This window comes from Dryobates pubescens, chromosome 5 (assembly GCF_014839835.1).
Source record: "Dryobates pubescens isolate bDryPub1 chromosome 5, bDryPub1.pri, whole genome shotgun sequence".
Taxonomy (NCBI): Eukaryota; Metazoa; Chordata; class Aves; order Piciformes; family Picidae; genus Dryobates; species Dryobates pubescens.
The window spans coordinates 46,520,020-46,534,054 of NC_071616.1; the positions used below are offsets into that span (position 1 = coordinate 46,520,020).

Genomic DNA, 14,035 nt, shown 5'->3' on the forward strand with positions numbered 1-14,035 from the left:
CTGAAGGCTGAGCAATTGCTTGAACAGCAAAGGGATATTATTGCACTTAGAGTTGTCCTTGACATGCTTTATATAGGAAATAAAGTATATACAGAGGACCTAATTAGTAGTTAGGATTCCCTGTGAGTTCTGTGTTCTTCGGAGAGAAAACTTGGGGTGTGCAGCCTCAAGAACTGCTGCTGGTTCAGTCCACGTGCACATTGCACTTCCATCATCCATAGGATTAAAAGTATCTAAATAAGGTCAGTTACTGTAAGAAAGGACTTTGGTGTACCATGAGGGTGGTGGAACACTGCAACAGGTTGCCCAGGGAGGTGGTTGAGGCTCCATCCCTGGAGATATTCAAGGTGAGGCTGGGCAGGGCTGTGAGCAACCTGATCCAGTGGAGGATGTCCCTGCTGAGTGCAGGGGTTGGACTGGGTGAGCTTTGGAGGTGCCTTCCAGCCCAACCCATTCCATGATTCTGATTCTATACATCTTCCATCTCTGTTCCACCTTCCTGCTGACTTACATTGGATGTATGACTCATTTCTTCTATTTTGTGATTATTATCTTTGAAATCACTTTCTCTGTGCCTCAGTGCAGAAAGGGACACTGACTCCAGCTGAGGAAGCTCTGGGTGCTGGCCACCCAAACGATAGGCGGTGGAATGGTTTTCAGTTCAGCTCAGCTGTTGCTCATCTGCTTGTCTCCTGTGTATAAGACAGTTTGATGTAGGTGGTTGCAGCCAGGTGGGGGTTGGTCTCTTCTCCCAGACAACCTGTGACACAGCAAGAGGACACAGTCTCAAGCTGCACCAGGGGAGGTTCAGGCTGGATGTTAGGAAGAAGTTCTTCCCAGAAAGAGAGATTGGCCATTGGGATGTGCTGCCCAGGGAGGTGGTGGCCATCCCTGGAGGTGTTTAAAAAGAGCCTGGATGAGGCACTCAGTGCCATGGCTTAGTGGATTAAATGATGTTGGGTGAGAGGTTGGACCTGATGTTCTCTGAGGTCTTCTCCAACGTGGTTGATTCTGTATTGTGTATCCACACACTGGGCTGCTACATCTGAGTGTCAGTTGCAGTGGGGAAATGAATAATGCTGCCAGTCTTTTTCCGTGTTCTTTTCCACAGTGGAAACAACAGGACACTGTCACCCACTGCCCTGCCTGTTGAGGAGATGGCTCAGACTCTGGAAGACCTGATTACTTACTTCCAGCTTCCCCAAGAAGACCTGGAACACGAAGATAAGCAAAGCAAGCTTCGGTCTCTCAAAAACAGACAGAATTTATTCAAAGAAGAGGTACAGAGAGAGAGAGAATTGTCCCATTGTTTGCATTGTAACTGTGCTGTGGCAAACACTGGCAACAGCCTGAACATTGTCATCTAGATGCATGAGTATGGTTTATAATGGGAAGGGCTGTGGCTGACACACCTCCCCCTCCCCCCATATAACATAGGTTGCAGTGCTGGTATGTGTTCTTCACTTCCACACTAGATCTGTGCTAGATGTAATTCTGGATGGCTTTGCTGTCCACCAGGGTGTGAAACAGGAACTTTTTCTCTCCAGAAACTGGAGGAATGATATTTTTAGACAAGGATATGTATTGCATAATTGGAGAATTGCACTTGAGTGAAAAATGGATAATTACACTTCTGTCTAAATAGGAAATATGTTGTACAGTGTGTCCAAACATGTCTGGATTGCTTCCAGGCTTACACAGGTTCTGAGGATGTTAGGGGTTGGAAGGGACCTCCAAAGATCATCCAGTCCAAGCCCCCAGCCAGAGCAGGAGCAGAGAATCCAGCACAGGGCACACAGAACACATCCAGATGGGGCTGGAAAGGCTCCAGAGAAGGAGACTCCACAACCTCTCTGGGCAGCCTGCTCCAGGGCTCTGGGACCCTCACAGGGAAGAAGTTCCTCTTCATATTGAGATGAAACCTCCTCTGCTGGGGTTTCCATCTGTTGCCCCTTGTCCTACCATAGGGTGCAACTGAGCAGAGCCTGTCCCTCCCTCCTGACCCCCAGCCCTCAGCTATTGGTAGACATTGATCAGATCCCTCTCAGCCTTCTCCTCTCCAGACTGAACAGCCCCAGGGCTTTCAGCCTCTCCTCCCCAGGCAGTGCTGCAGTCCCTTCAGCAGCCTTGGAGCCCTCCCTTGGACTGTCTCCAGCAGATCCCTGTCCCTCCAGAGCTGGGGAGCCCAGACCTGGATGCAATATTGCAGGTGTGGCCTCACCAGGGCAGAGCAGAGCTAGAGGAGAACCATTTAGTCTCCAATCAAACAAGTTAAAACTACCAGCATATTTGACCACCTATCTTTAACAGATCTTTGTTGCACAGTAAAGTTTCCACCTTTTCTAATCAACAATTCCCTTGCCTAGAAATTGCTTTCTGTTGTTTGCTTCCTACAGGAGGAAGATTTCATGTAAGAGGCTGTTCACAAAAATTGTAGAAGTCTTTTCAGCTTTGTTCATTCCTTTGTACAATACTTAGCTGGATAAGGAGCAGCATGGGATCATTCTCAACATGGATGTTGAAAAACCCACATTCAACTTGGAGAGTCATAGAATTGTTTGGGTCCTCTAGGATCCTGGAGTGCAGCCCTCAGCCTCACACACCATGGCCACTAAACCATGGCCCCAAGTGCCGTGGCCACGCGTTTCTGGAACACCTCCAGGGATGGGGACTCCACCACCTCCCTGGGCAGCCTGTTCCAATCCCTGACCACTCTTGAATCAAAGACATTTTTCCTAATCTCCAACCAAGCCTCCCCTGCCACAATTTCAGGCCATTTCCTCTCATCCTATCACCTGTTGCTAGGTAGAAGAGATCAACCCCACCTTCCTGTAAGCAGAATAAGAGGGTTTGATTTGAATCTAAGATGATAACAACTTTTAAATATGTGTGGGACAAGATCTTCAAAAAAGACAGCAACTACTTGTTCATTCACAGCTTGCTTTCCTCTCTGCCATGCCCCTGTAGGGAATGCTGGCCCTGGTTCTCAACTGCATCGATCGCTTCAACGACTACAACAGCACAGCTCATTTTGCAGGGCTCACCAGAGAAGAACATGGTGCAGCATGGAAGGAAATCCTGAATCTGCTTTACAAACTGTTAGGTACACTCCTCAATTGTATTCTTTCTCTTCTACATGCTTTCTCACCGCCAAAGAATACTTGGTGTTACTCATTCTGCCGCTTGCTCTTCACCTCCTGCATGGGATCTTCCCACTGGGTGCTAGGAGGAAACAGACAAAGAAATGTTTCACCTTCTTGATAAATTTAACAAAATCACAGAAGCACAGAAACAGTCAGGTTGGAAAAGAGCCTCAGGAGCACCAAATCCAACCCACAACCCTACTCTGCAAGAGTCACCCCTAAACTATATCCCCAAGCACCACATCCAAACCACCTTGAAACACAGCCAGGCTTGGGGACTCCACCACCTCCCTGGGCAGCACATTCCAAGCCCTCACCACTTTTTCTCTACAAAAATGTTTCCTACTGTCCATTCCAAACCTGCTCAGCCAGAGCATGAGGCCAGTCCCTCTTGTCACTAATTCCCTGTGAGAAGAGACCAGCAGCAGCCTCTCCACAACCTCCTTTCAGGCAGTTGTAGAGAGCAGTGAGGTCTCCCCTCAGCCTCCTCTTCTCCACACTAACCATCCCCAGCTCCTTCAGCTGCTCTCCATCAGATGTATTCCCCAGGCCCTTCCCAGCTTCCTTGCCCTGCTCTGCCCTGGCTCCAGCACCTCCACATCTCTCTTGCACTGAGGTGCCCAAACTGGACACAACACTCCAGGTGTGGCCTCCCCAGAGCTGAGTCCCAGGGGACAATCCCCTCCCTGCTCCTCTGGGCACAGCATTGCTGATCCCAGCCAGGATGCCTTTGGCTCTCTTGGCCCCCTGGGCACACTGCTGGCTCCTGTTCAGCTGCTTGTCCATCAGCATCCCCTGGTCCCTTTCTGCCAGCAGCTTTCCAGCCACACTGCCCCAAGCCTGAAGCCTTGCTTGGGGTTGTTGTGCCCCAAGTGCAGGAGCTGGCACTTGGCCTTGTTGCAGCTGCTGCTGTTGACCTTGGCCATGGATCCAACCTATCCAAGTCCCTCTGCAGAGCCTACTGCCCTGGTGAGCACAAATAAAATATTTTTGCTGCAGGTTTTGTTTATCCACTAGACCTCTCTCATCTTCAAAACCTGCATGCTCTAGAAATGTTGTCACTTGCTGACAGTCCAATTAATGCACAGCTCAACTCCTTGTGACTTTTAACACCTGGATTTAGGATTTGGCTGCTTATTATTTTCTGAAGTTGTTATAATAGTGATGATAAAAACCTATAGATGGTTATCATTGGTGTGTTGAAAAGGAAATCTCATCTTATACAATGACATATTTTGGTGTTTTTTTCCAGCTGCTCTCATTCATGGCAACAGAAACAATTGCACTCAGTTTTCCAGCAACCTCGATTGGCTAATAAGTAAATTGGACAGAGTAGAATCTTCCTCAGGTGAGACTCGTTTTACCAGGGTAAAATAACTGTTCCTGTACCATGCAGAGCTGCTCTGACATTTATGATGTAAGACAGTTTAGAACTGGCAGGTTTCATTGAAATCAACATGCATTACAGAATCACAGAATTGCCAGGGTTGGAAGGGACCTCAAGGACCATCCAATCTGAATCTCCCCATTTCTAGTTTTGCTCCATTCTCCCCACTCCTGTCACTACTGACACCCTAAAACGTCCCCCCCCAGCTGGACTGGAAGGCCACAATTAGGTCTCCTGGGAGCCTTCTCCTCTCCAGCCTGCACAACCCCAACTCCCTCAGTCTGTCCTCACAGCAGAGCAGCTCCAGCCCTCTGCTCATCCTCATGGCCCTTCTCTGGACACCTTCCAGCACCTCCAGATCCTTCCTGTCCTAGGGGCTCCAGAACTGGCCCCAGAGCTCCAGCTGTGGTCTCAGCAGAGTGGAGCAGAGGGGGAGAATCCCCTCCCTGGCCCTGCTGGCTCTGCTTCTCTTGCTGCAGCCCAGGCTCTGCTTGGCTCTCTGGGCTGCAAGTGCACACAAATATGCTGCATGATGCAAAGTGACCTAAGTATTCCATTTAAGCAGAAGTGGTTTTGCAGCATGTTTTGTTTCCTTTCATTTGGTGTGTGCAGTACCACATCCAGTCAGTGCTGAGCACAACTTCAGTGAGCTAATGAATGGGGTCACCCATCAAGACTACTACCCCATTGCTGTCAAATAACAGAGCTGCTCATGGGCACAAGCAGAAATGAGATATTTATGTAGAGAGAGAAGGGGTTTCAGCTATGAGATGCTGAACAGAATATTGACATACTGTGCAGTGCTCCCTATTGAAGCCTCTGTCATTGAAATGGAGCAGCTAAACTTACAGTTTACTCAAGCAGTTGTAAAATTCGGGTGTTTTTTCAAGAGAAACCCCAAATGAACCGCTTCAGAAGGTGTTTATGCCCAGCACAGGTCACATCATACTCATATCAGTGCTTTTAAAGTGCTTTCATTCTCTTTTTAGGCTGGGGAAAAGCTGCTCTGTTATTAACTGAGCTTTGAGATTGTGTTAGTTGCACAGATGATTTAATAACAAGATGATTTCCATGGCCTTCATACAGGTATTTTGGAAGTGTTGCACTGCATCTTGATTGAAAGCCCTGAAGCTTTAAATATGATAGCTGAGGAGCACATCAAGTCTATCATTTCCCTCCTGGATAAGCATGGGCGCAACTACAAGGTATGGCTGGTGAGCCAGGCTGCATTCAGCATCTCTCACTGAGTTGTTCAAATCCCAGACAGATCTCCAGAGTCAGAGATTCATAGAATGGTTTAGTTGCAAGGGAGCTTAAAGATCATCTTGTTCCACCCCCCTTGCCAAGGGCAGGGACACCTCCCACCAGCCCAGGTTGCTCAAGGCCTTGAACACCTTCGGGGGGGGACATCCCCAGCCTCCCTGGGCAGCCTGTGCCAGAGTCTCCCCACCCTCACTGCAAAGAATTTCTTTGCAATCTCCAGTCTAAATCTGACTTCCTCAAGCTTGAGTTCATTCCCACTACAAGCCCTTGTAAAAAGTCCCTTCCCAGCTTTCTTGCAGGCCCCCTTCAGGTATTGAAAGGCAGCTCTAAAGTCTCCCTGGAGCCTTCTCCACTCCAGGCTGAACAGCCTCCACTATCTCATCCTGTCCCACAGGGCAGGTGCTCCAGCCCTCTGACCATCTACATTTACATGCAAATCATGATTCTAGTACCTCTTAAGGAATAAAGTACCCTTGAAGTCCATCTGCCAATTTGCCTTGCTGAGATCTGTCATCTGTAATTGCTTTCCAGTTTCAACTGGACTCTGCTCGCTCCCTATCATAGAATCCTAGAATGGCTCAGGTTGGAAGGGACCTCAGAGCTCATCTCCTCCAACCTCCCTGCTCAGATGGGCAGGGAACCTCTCAACTAGACTCAGCTGCTCAAGGCCTCATCCAACCTGGCCTTGGACACCCCCAGGGAGGAGACAGCCACAGCCTCCCTGGGAAACTTATTCCAGAGTCTCACCCGCCTTGTACTGAAGAACTTCATCAGCTGCAGTCTGACCCTGCTCTGCCTCAGCTTCAAACCATTCCCCCTTGGCCTGTCTCTAGACACCCTGAAGAAAAGTCCCTCTGCAGCCTTCCTGCAGGATCCCTTCAGCTATTGGAAGGCAGCTCTAAGGTCCCCCCAGAGTCTTCTCTTCTCCAGGCTGCACACCCTGAGCTCCCTCAGCCTGTCTCATAGCAGAGGTCTTCCAGGCCTTGGATCATCTTTGTGGCCTCCTCTGGACATAGATTTGAACAGTGTTTAGAGAACAATAATGATACTGTCAGTTAGATTCCTTCATTTAGGTCTGTTCTGACTACAAATTAAACTACCAACTGAATAATGGTCCTGTATGCAGCTCCCCTTACCTGGTTTGCTTCTGACCAATTTTTGTTTAAGGTTCTAGATGTGCTCTGCTCTCTGTGTGTCTGCAATGGAGTTGCAGTTCGTGCCAACCAAAATTTGATCTGTGACAACCTGCTGCCTAGAAGAGACTTACTGCTGCAGACACGTTTGATCAATGATGTGACAAGGTACAGTGACATGTTTTACTGGCACAGGAGAAAAGCATGCAGCTTACATGTCTTTACTAAGTGAGTGAGAATACCACAACCTAAGAGGTGTTCCACAGCTTTCAGTGCTGAGAGACACACTTTAGGAAGTGTTTCTGTATTAGCTTCTGAAATCAACATTTTTTGCTATCAGTGTGGGAGCTGTGCTCCATCAGAAGTTGCTGATTGGTAGTAAAATCTGTTCTGAAATGGGAAGAGGAAAGTTGGTGGTTTCTCACTGAAAGCAAAGCTTGGCTTTACCTAATACTCAGTACAGACTATGTGAATACTGTGAAGCACTCGGGTGTTTTGAAGAGGAATTTGGTTGCCTGGCAGCTTCACTCTTGTTTCATCGATGTTAGGATGTTATCCTGTTGTTCCTCTTCTGACTCTAATTTTTTCAAAGCATGGATCCTATACCTGGTTCTAGTGCAGGTGTTTAAAGTCATGAAATGGGTTGGCTTTGTCTGAAAAGGCCAAGTGCCAGCCTCTGCGCTCAGGGCATTTGCAGAGCGAGTTGGACTGCTTTACAGCAATGTGATTCGCGTGGTGCGGTTTGTGGTGGCACTAACTGCCTTGCATTTCCTTTCCTAGCATAAGGCCAAACATCTTCCTGGGTGTTGCTGAGGGTTCTGCACAGTACAAGAAGTGGTACTTTGAGTTAATAATTGATCAGGTTGATCCGTTCTTGACGGCAGAGCCCACCCATTTGCGAGTTGGATGGGCATCCACTTCAGGTTATGCCCCGTACCCTGGAGGTGGAGAAGGATGGGGAGGCAATGGTGTTGGTGATGACCTGTACTCTTATGGTTTTGATGGCCTTCATCTGTGGTCTGGTGAGTACTTTGTTCACTTCTAGTTATCCTTGCATGCAGTAGTTTCCTGCCTCCCTTCAGAACCTGTCCAGATGTAGCTTGCTGGTTTGTAGTGAGCTACAGCCAGAATTCCAGGATACCAGGAAGCTCTTCAGAAGTTCAGACCAGGCTTTTTGTCTGAGAGTTTAGTCACAGGATCACAGAATCACAGGATCAGAGGATCCTGGAGGTTGGAAGGGACCTGCGAAGATCATTGAGTCCAACCCTCCTGCTAGAGCAGGACCATAGAATCTAGAGCAGGTCACACAGGAGCACATCCAGACAGGGCTGGAAAGTCAGCATTGAATTCTACCAGTTACACTGTTAGGATCCTTCTGTTTTCACAGTTTTGAACAGAAAATGGCAAAAAATTGATCTTGATCAATACTGACTTGAATGGGTGTGTTCAGAAATGAATGGCTGTATTGATCTCAGACAAATTCATTGTGCATGGATCTCTGTTTGCATTATTCTTTCACTTTGGATCCACAGTTGGGGGGAAAAAAGACCTCATTAACCTCGTGTCTGATAGAATTCATACACTGAATTGAAATGTTGATGAATACTTTGAGAAAAGACCATTTTGCTCACTCAGAAATTATCCTCTCAGCCAGAATTCAGAATTGTTGCACTGTTACCAACCTCAGGCAAACAAAATGTCTGTGGTGCATTCTCAAACTGCAAACCTGTAGCTTCTCTGCTCTTTGAATAAATATTTTTCATCTTACTATCCAAAATAGGCTTAGTTGTTTCTAGGACCACTTCTTACTGTGTGCAGCAATGTAGGAGAGTCTCAGTGCTGCAGCAGCAGGGTTACTCTGGCAGTCTATAAAGAAGGGAGTTAGTGGATGCTAGCAAATGCATATTTTGTGGTCACTTAGGGATCTGGGGCAGTAAATTTAAGGTCTTATTAATGATTCCATGCCAAAGAGAAAATTGAAGATGTTAGTGGGCTGAGTTAACAAGAAGGTGGAGGCCCTTGCAATTGGGTAGATTTGAGTAAGCACTCTGGAAGAGGAAAAACACTTTGCAGGAGGACTTGTGTGAAGCGTTGCAGCTCAAAGAATTTGTGTGATGGTGAGGGTGTTACAAAAGCAAACCTCTCAGGAATCTGATGCTTTGGAGAGGGATTAGTGAGAGCCCTCTGGGGCTCACAGATAGCTGGGAAGTGGGTTTGGAGCTGGAATTTTAGCGTGGTTATCCCTCCCCCAGTACAACATGAAGGGGAAAGGGAACTAGAATGTATTTTTATAAGCAGGCAGAACAGCTTTTACCTGTGCCAGTGTGCCTGAAGGGACAGGGAGCAAAGGGCTGGTGGGTGACAGTGAAAATCAAATGGCAACACAGGAAATGCGGATGGGTCTTTTGACTTAGAAGTTCCTAAACACTCTGCAAGTAAGGAAAATTTCAGAGAAAAAAATGCATATGAAAATAATTAGGTAATTAGCTGTGAACCCTCAATTACATCCTCTGCTAGCTGTGTAACAGCATACTTAGATGAAATATCAATAAGTAATGAGAAAGAAAAGTGAAGTGAAAGGAGTGAAAGAGGTGCTAGAATTTGTAGATGATTTTGCATACTTGTCCTGGGTTGGGCTGGGGCAGGATGTGTTTTACCCCAAAGGAGTAAATGAAAACACACAGAACTGGAGGTTAAATAGAAATACTATTTTCAGAAGGCAAATACAGTACAAAAGGCATTAAGGCACAAAAGGGGGTGGGGGTGGGGATGTATGTGTGTATAAACAGATGGGGGTGTGTATATAGGTACATCTCTCGTAGTTTCACAGCACATTAGAGGCTGGAAGGGACCTCCAGAGGTCATCCAGTCCAACCCCCCTGCCAGAGCAGCATCACCCAGGGCAGGCTGCACAGGAAGGCATCCAGGTGGGGTTGGAAAGGCTCCAGAGCAGGAGACTCCACAACCTCTCTGGGCAGCCTGCTTCAGGCTCTGCCACCCTCACTGTCAAGAAGTTTCTCCTCATGTTGAGCTGAAACCTTCTCTGTTCCAGTTTGTATCCATTGTTCCTTGGCTAATTCCTCTGCACCACCACAAAGAGCTTGGCCCCCTCCACTTGACCCCCACCCCCCCCCAGCTATTGATAGACATTGATCAGATCCCTCTCAGCCTTCTCCTCTCCAGACTCAACAGCCCCAGGGCTCTCAGTCTCTCTTCACAGGGGAGATGCTCAAGTGCCCTATGTGTATATATCTACCTGCCTCTATATGCTAGGTCTGAGGTGGGCCCCATACGGCCCCCACCCTCCCGAGTTAGGCCTCGCTACGCAGTAAGAAATAGACTCCTGCCAGCCAGGCCTCGCTCCCAAGCAGCTGAAAGCAATAGCAGCAGAGAGGCTAGGGAGGGAGAGATGACCAAAAGGTCTGCTCCTTATAGAGGGAGATGCAGGATGTGGAAGGGAATAACAAATTACAATATCCTGTCCCTTAGGACTGTGTAGTCCCCTGGAGGAATTTATCTCTATGGTAGGACAGTTAGTCCTTAACCTACAACAGTATTCTGCTTTCATAAATCTTTTAAAAAGAGAGCTCTGGCACTTGGGTTTAAAACGTGTAATCATCTGTCTGAAGGTCTTTCATTCATGCACCTCTGCTGTGGGGACAGACTCAGAGAGTTGGGGTTGTGCAGGCTGGAGAAGAGAAGGCTGTGAGGAGACCTAATTGTGGCCTTCCAGTATCTGAAGGGGGCTCCAAGAAAGCTGGGGAGGGACTTTTGAGGGTGTCAGGGAGGGATAGGACTGGGGGGGATGGAGCAAAACTAGAAGTGGGGAGATTCAGATTGGCTGTGAGGAAGAAGTTGTTCCCCATGAGGGTGGTGAGAGACTGGCACAGGCTGCCCAGGGAGGTGGTGGAAGCCTCCTGCCTGGAGGTGTTTGCAGCCAGGCTGGAGGTGGCTGTGAGCAACCTGCTGTAGTGTGAGGTGTCCCTGCCCATGGCAGGGGGTTGGAACTGTCTGATCCTTGAGATCTCTTCCAATCCTAACAGTTCCATGATACAGAAGATTTTTCTTAAGAACCTGGATGAAGCTGGAGCATCAGCTCTCCTTAACAATGTGTTAATATGGTCTGAAATGGTATTTTCCTTGGCTTATGCCTTTGTTAACCATAAATTGCTTCAGAACAAATTTTCTTGGCCACCTCTCTGCCCCAGGACAGAATTGAGTTGCAAACTGACCTAATTGACAGAAAGAGATGTGGACAGTTTTTCTGAAGCTGGACACTTCTGGCCACCTCTTTAAAGTTTCAAACATTGAATTGGGAATTTTGTTTTAAAGGATGTTTGGTAAGAGTTTGCTAAACCAGGAGTTTAGCTTTCTGTTTCCTGTGCAAAGGCTCTTAAAACTCCTTCCAAACACTTAGGAAAAGCATCAGCACACTCCATAGATCTGCCTTAATCCAGCAGCTCTCTTTCTGGAGTCTGCAGCCATCCGTGAGCATTCAGAAGTCTGGCAGGAAAAAAAACCCAAAACATATTTCAGGCCTTGTGTGTGCAGCTCTTAGTGAGGCAGCAGCGTGTTCTTGTTCCTTCCAGATCTCTCTTGCACGCATTGTACTAATGATGGTTTAATGATGGTTGTCTTCTAATTAGTTCTCTTTGTGACTTGTGCTTTGTTTACTGCTCTTCAAGAAAGGTGGGCAGGAGCATTTCTTCTCCTGTGTTTCTTCGTACCTTGAAGTGCCCTACAGAGTTAAGTACTCTTTGACTGCTCAGGAGATCACAGCGGGTGGCCATGCAATGAAGTGTTGTAACTACAGCATCCACAGAGATGCTGTTTAGGGCTATGCCTTCGTTCTGACATTTCCTTTTTGGGTGTGCTTGACTTTTCAGTTTCATCAGCATTGTTCCAGCGTAGGATTCTGTACATAAAATCTCTCTCTGTGCACACTTCCAAGTTTATTTTATTTTCAGCCAAATAAAGCAAAAAAGCAAAGCTCAGTTCCTGAACAGTTATGAAATGAGAGAAATGAATTGTTTTGGGGAGTAGGCTGGGAGACATCTGTAGCATAACCATTCAAAATGGAGGAGTAAAGCATTAATACACAATAAAACACTCACTGACCCTCAGAAATACAGTGCTGGAAAGTCCCTTGCACCTCATCTCCTGCAGGAAGGGAAGGTTCAGAGCACTGACAGCTGAATCGACTTGTTCTTAAGAAGTTCCAAGCAGAATAATTTGGAGCAGTGCTTGACTGCTTAGTTAGACTTGCTTTACAGTTAAGGTGCAGTGTTTTCAAGGGGATTGTTTTGAAAGGAATTCTGGTGAGATAATCCTTGGCTAAAAATACATTTCTATGCCAACTGCAGTTGTTTGTAAGTGTGTATAGTTAGATTTCTTCAGGTATCTCTAATTAATTGTTATTATAATCACTGAGTCCAATGGATGGTTGTAAGGTTCCCTACCTTCCCAAGCAGGGAAAGTGAAGCTCCCCCTGTTCAGTGTGTGGTTGCACAGCAAAACCTGGCCCATTAAATTCCTGATCCATTTTTTTGGTAACTCATGTATCATTATGCCACTGCAAACCTGGGTGTTGGTCACAGTCACAGCTCCAGGAGATTTATGGAATCACAGAATGGTTTAAAAAGGGTCTTCTAAAGATCATTTAATTCCAGCCTCACTGCCATGAGCAGGGACATCTTCAACCACATGAGCATGCTCAGAGCCCTGTCCAAACTTAACCATAAACACTTCTAGTGATGAGGTATTCACAACTTCTTTGGGGAGTTCCAGTGTCTTACCACTGAATATTCACTGAGAAGTGGATCTGGCATTTCACAAAGAACTAAAGGAAACCAGCCCTGGCTATATCAGTGCTTGCTCTATAAAGAGGGCTAACAGTGCCTCGGGCTACAGTGTGAACTGCCTGATTTCAGCTGGGCACGTTCTGCCTTGCAAACAGTGTCAGAGGTCACAGGTGATCTGTTCAGTTCATGCACTTCTCTGCCACACAGCAGCTTGAAGAAGGTTGATTCCCTCCCTGCCTCTGAAGGCAGAACTGCTGCTGAAGCAGATGAAGGCAGGATCATGTCTTCGTGACTGCGGACACAAAACCTGATGCTGCTTTAGAGGAAATAATTTCATGCTTAAACCTGTGAGAATCTGCTTACAGCTTCTTGTTACTGAATACTTTTTATCCTAGGTCGAGTCCCCAGAGCTGTAGCATCTGTCAATCAGCATTTATTAGCATCTGATGACGTGGTGAGCTGCTGCTTGGATTTAGGTGTCCCCAGCATTTCATTCCGCATTAACGGGCAGCCTGTGCAAGGCATGTTTGAGAACTTCAGCACGGAAGGCTTCTTCTTCCCCGTTGTAAGCTTATCAGCAGGTGTGAAGTAAGTACAGCTTCATTTTCTTTTTGTTTTTTCTGCTGTCTTGACACACAAATTATTCAGGTCCTTCTTCCCTGTTGTGAGCTTATCAGCAGGTGTCAGGTGAGTACGACTTCAATTTGTTTTCTCTGCTGTCTCCTCACAAAATCTCATTCAAATGCTTGTATAGTTTGTTCTGGTTTGTTGCTTTGGTTCTGCCCAACCAGCAGCTGGGAGGGAGGCAGGAAGCTGCTGATTTGTTCAATGATGATTTCACTTAAGGGTGAAATGGGAGCCTGTTAGCAATTCCACCAAGTCAGTGTCTGGAAATTCTTTTCTGTGGGTATTCGCTGACTTAGGGAAAGTTAATTTTGTCTCATTCCAGTTATCAGTGAGAATAAAGCACATTAGAGGCACATGTGACACTGATTGAAATGCTCACTGGCTTTCTCAGTAGGAACTGAAAAAAATATGAAGTGATCATACAAACTGACCCTGTGTTCACAGCAGGAAACCCAAGAGGAGAGGTGAAGCTGTTTTCGTTACTCATGTGCCCCACTTCTTACCCGTTTTGTAGCCAAAACACCTGAGATTTCAACTTAACATTTTCAGGCTTCTATTATTATTTTATCTGTAACCCATTCAGCACATCTCTAAATGTCAGTCTCCTGAACAGCTGTGTTCACATCACCAAGCTGACACAACAACAAAAGCCTGCCTCTGGCGCTGCTGTTAGAACGTGGC

The 14,035-nt window shown here is 46.8% G+C and overlaps 1 protein-coding gene across 1 annotated transcript in view; it reads left to right on the forward strand.

The window, feature by feature from the left end:
• RYR3 (ryanodine receptor 3) overlaps positions 1-14,035 on the forward strand; it is a 236,232-nt gene that overhangs the window by 89,132 nt on the left and 133,065 nt on the right. The window contains exons 13-19 of the mRNA XM_054162126.1: positions 1,112-1,280; positions 2,968-3,103; positions 4,396-4,491; positions 5,617-5,735; positions 6,961-7,094; positions 7,707-7,948; positions 13,123-13,315. Of these exons, the coding sequence (XP_054018101.1) occupies positions 1,112-1,280; positions 2,968-3,103; positions 4,396-4,491; positions 5,617-5,735; positions 6,961-7,094; positions 7,707-7,948; positions 13,123-13,315 (1,089 nt within the window). The remainder of the gene's footprint in view (positions 1-1,111; positions 1,281-2,967; positions 3,104-4,395; positions 4,492-5,616; positions 5,736-6,960; positions 7,095-7,706; positions 7,949-13,122; positions 13,316-14,035) is intronic.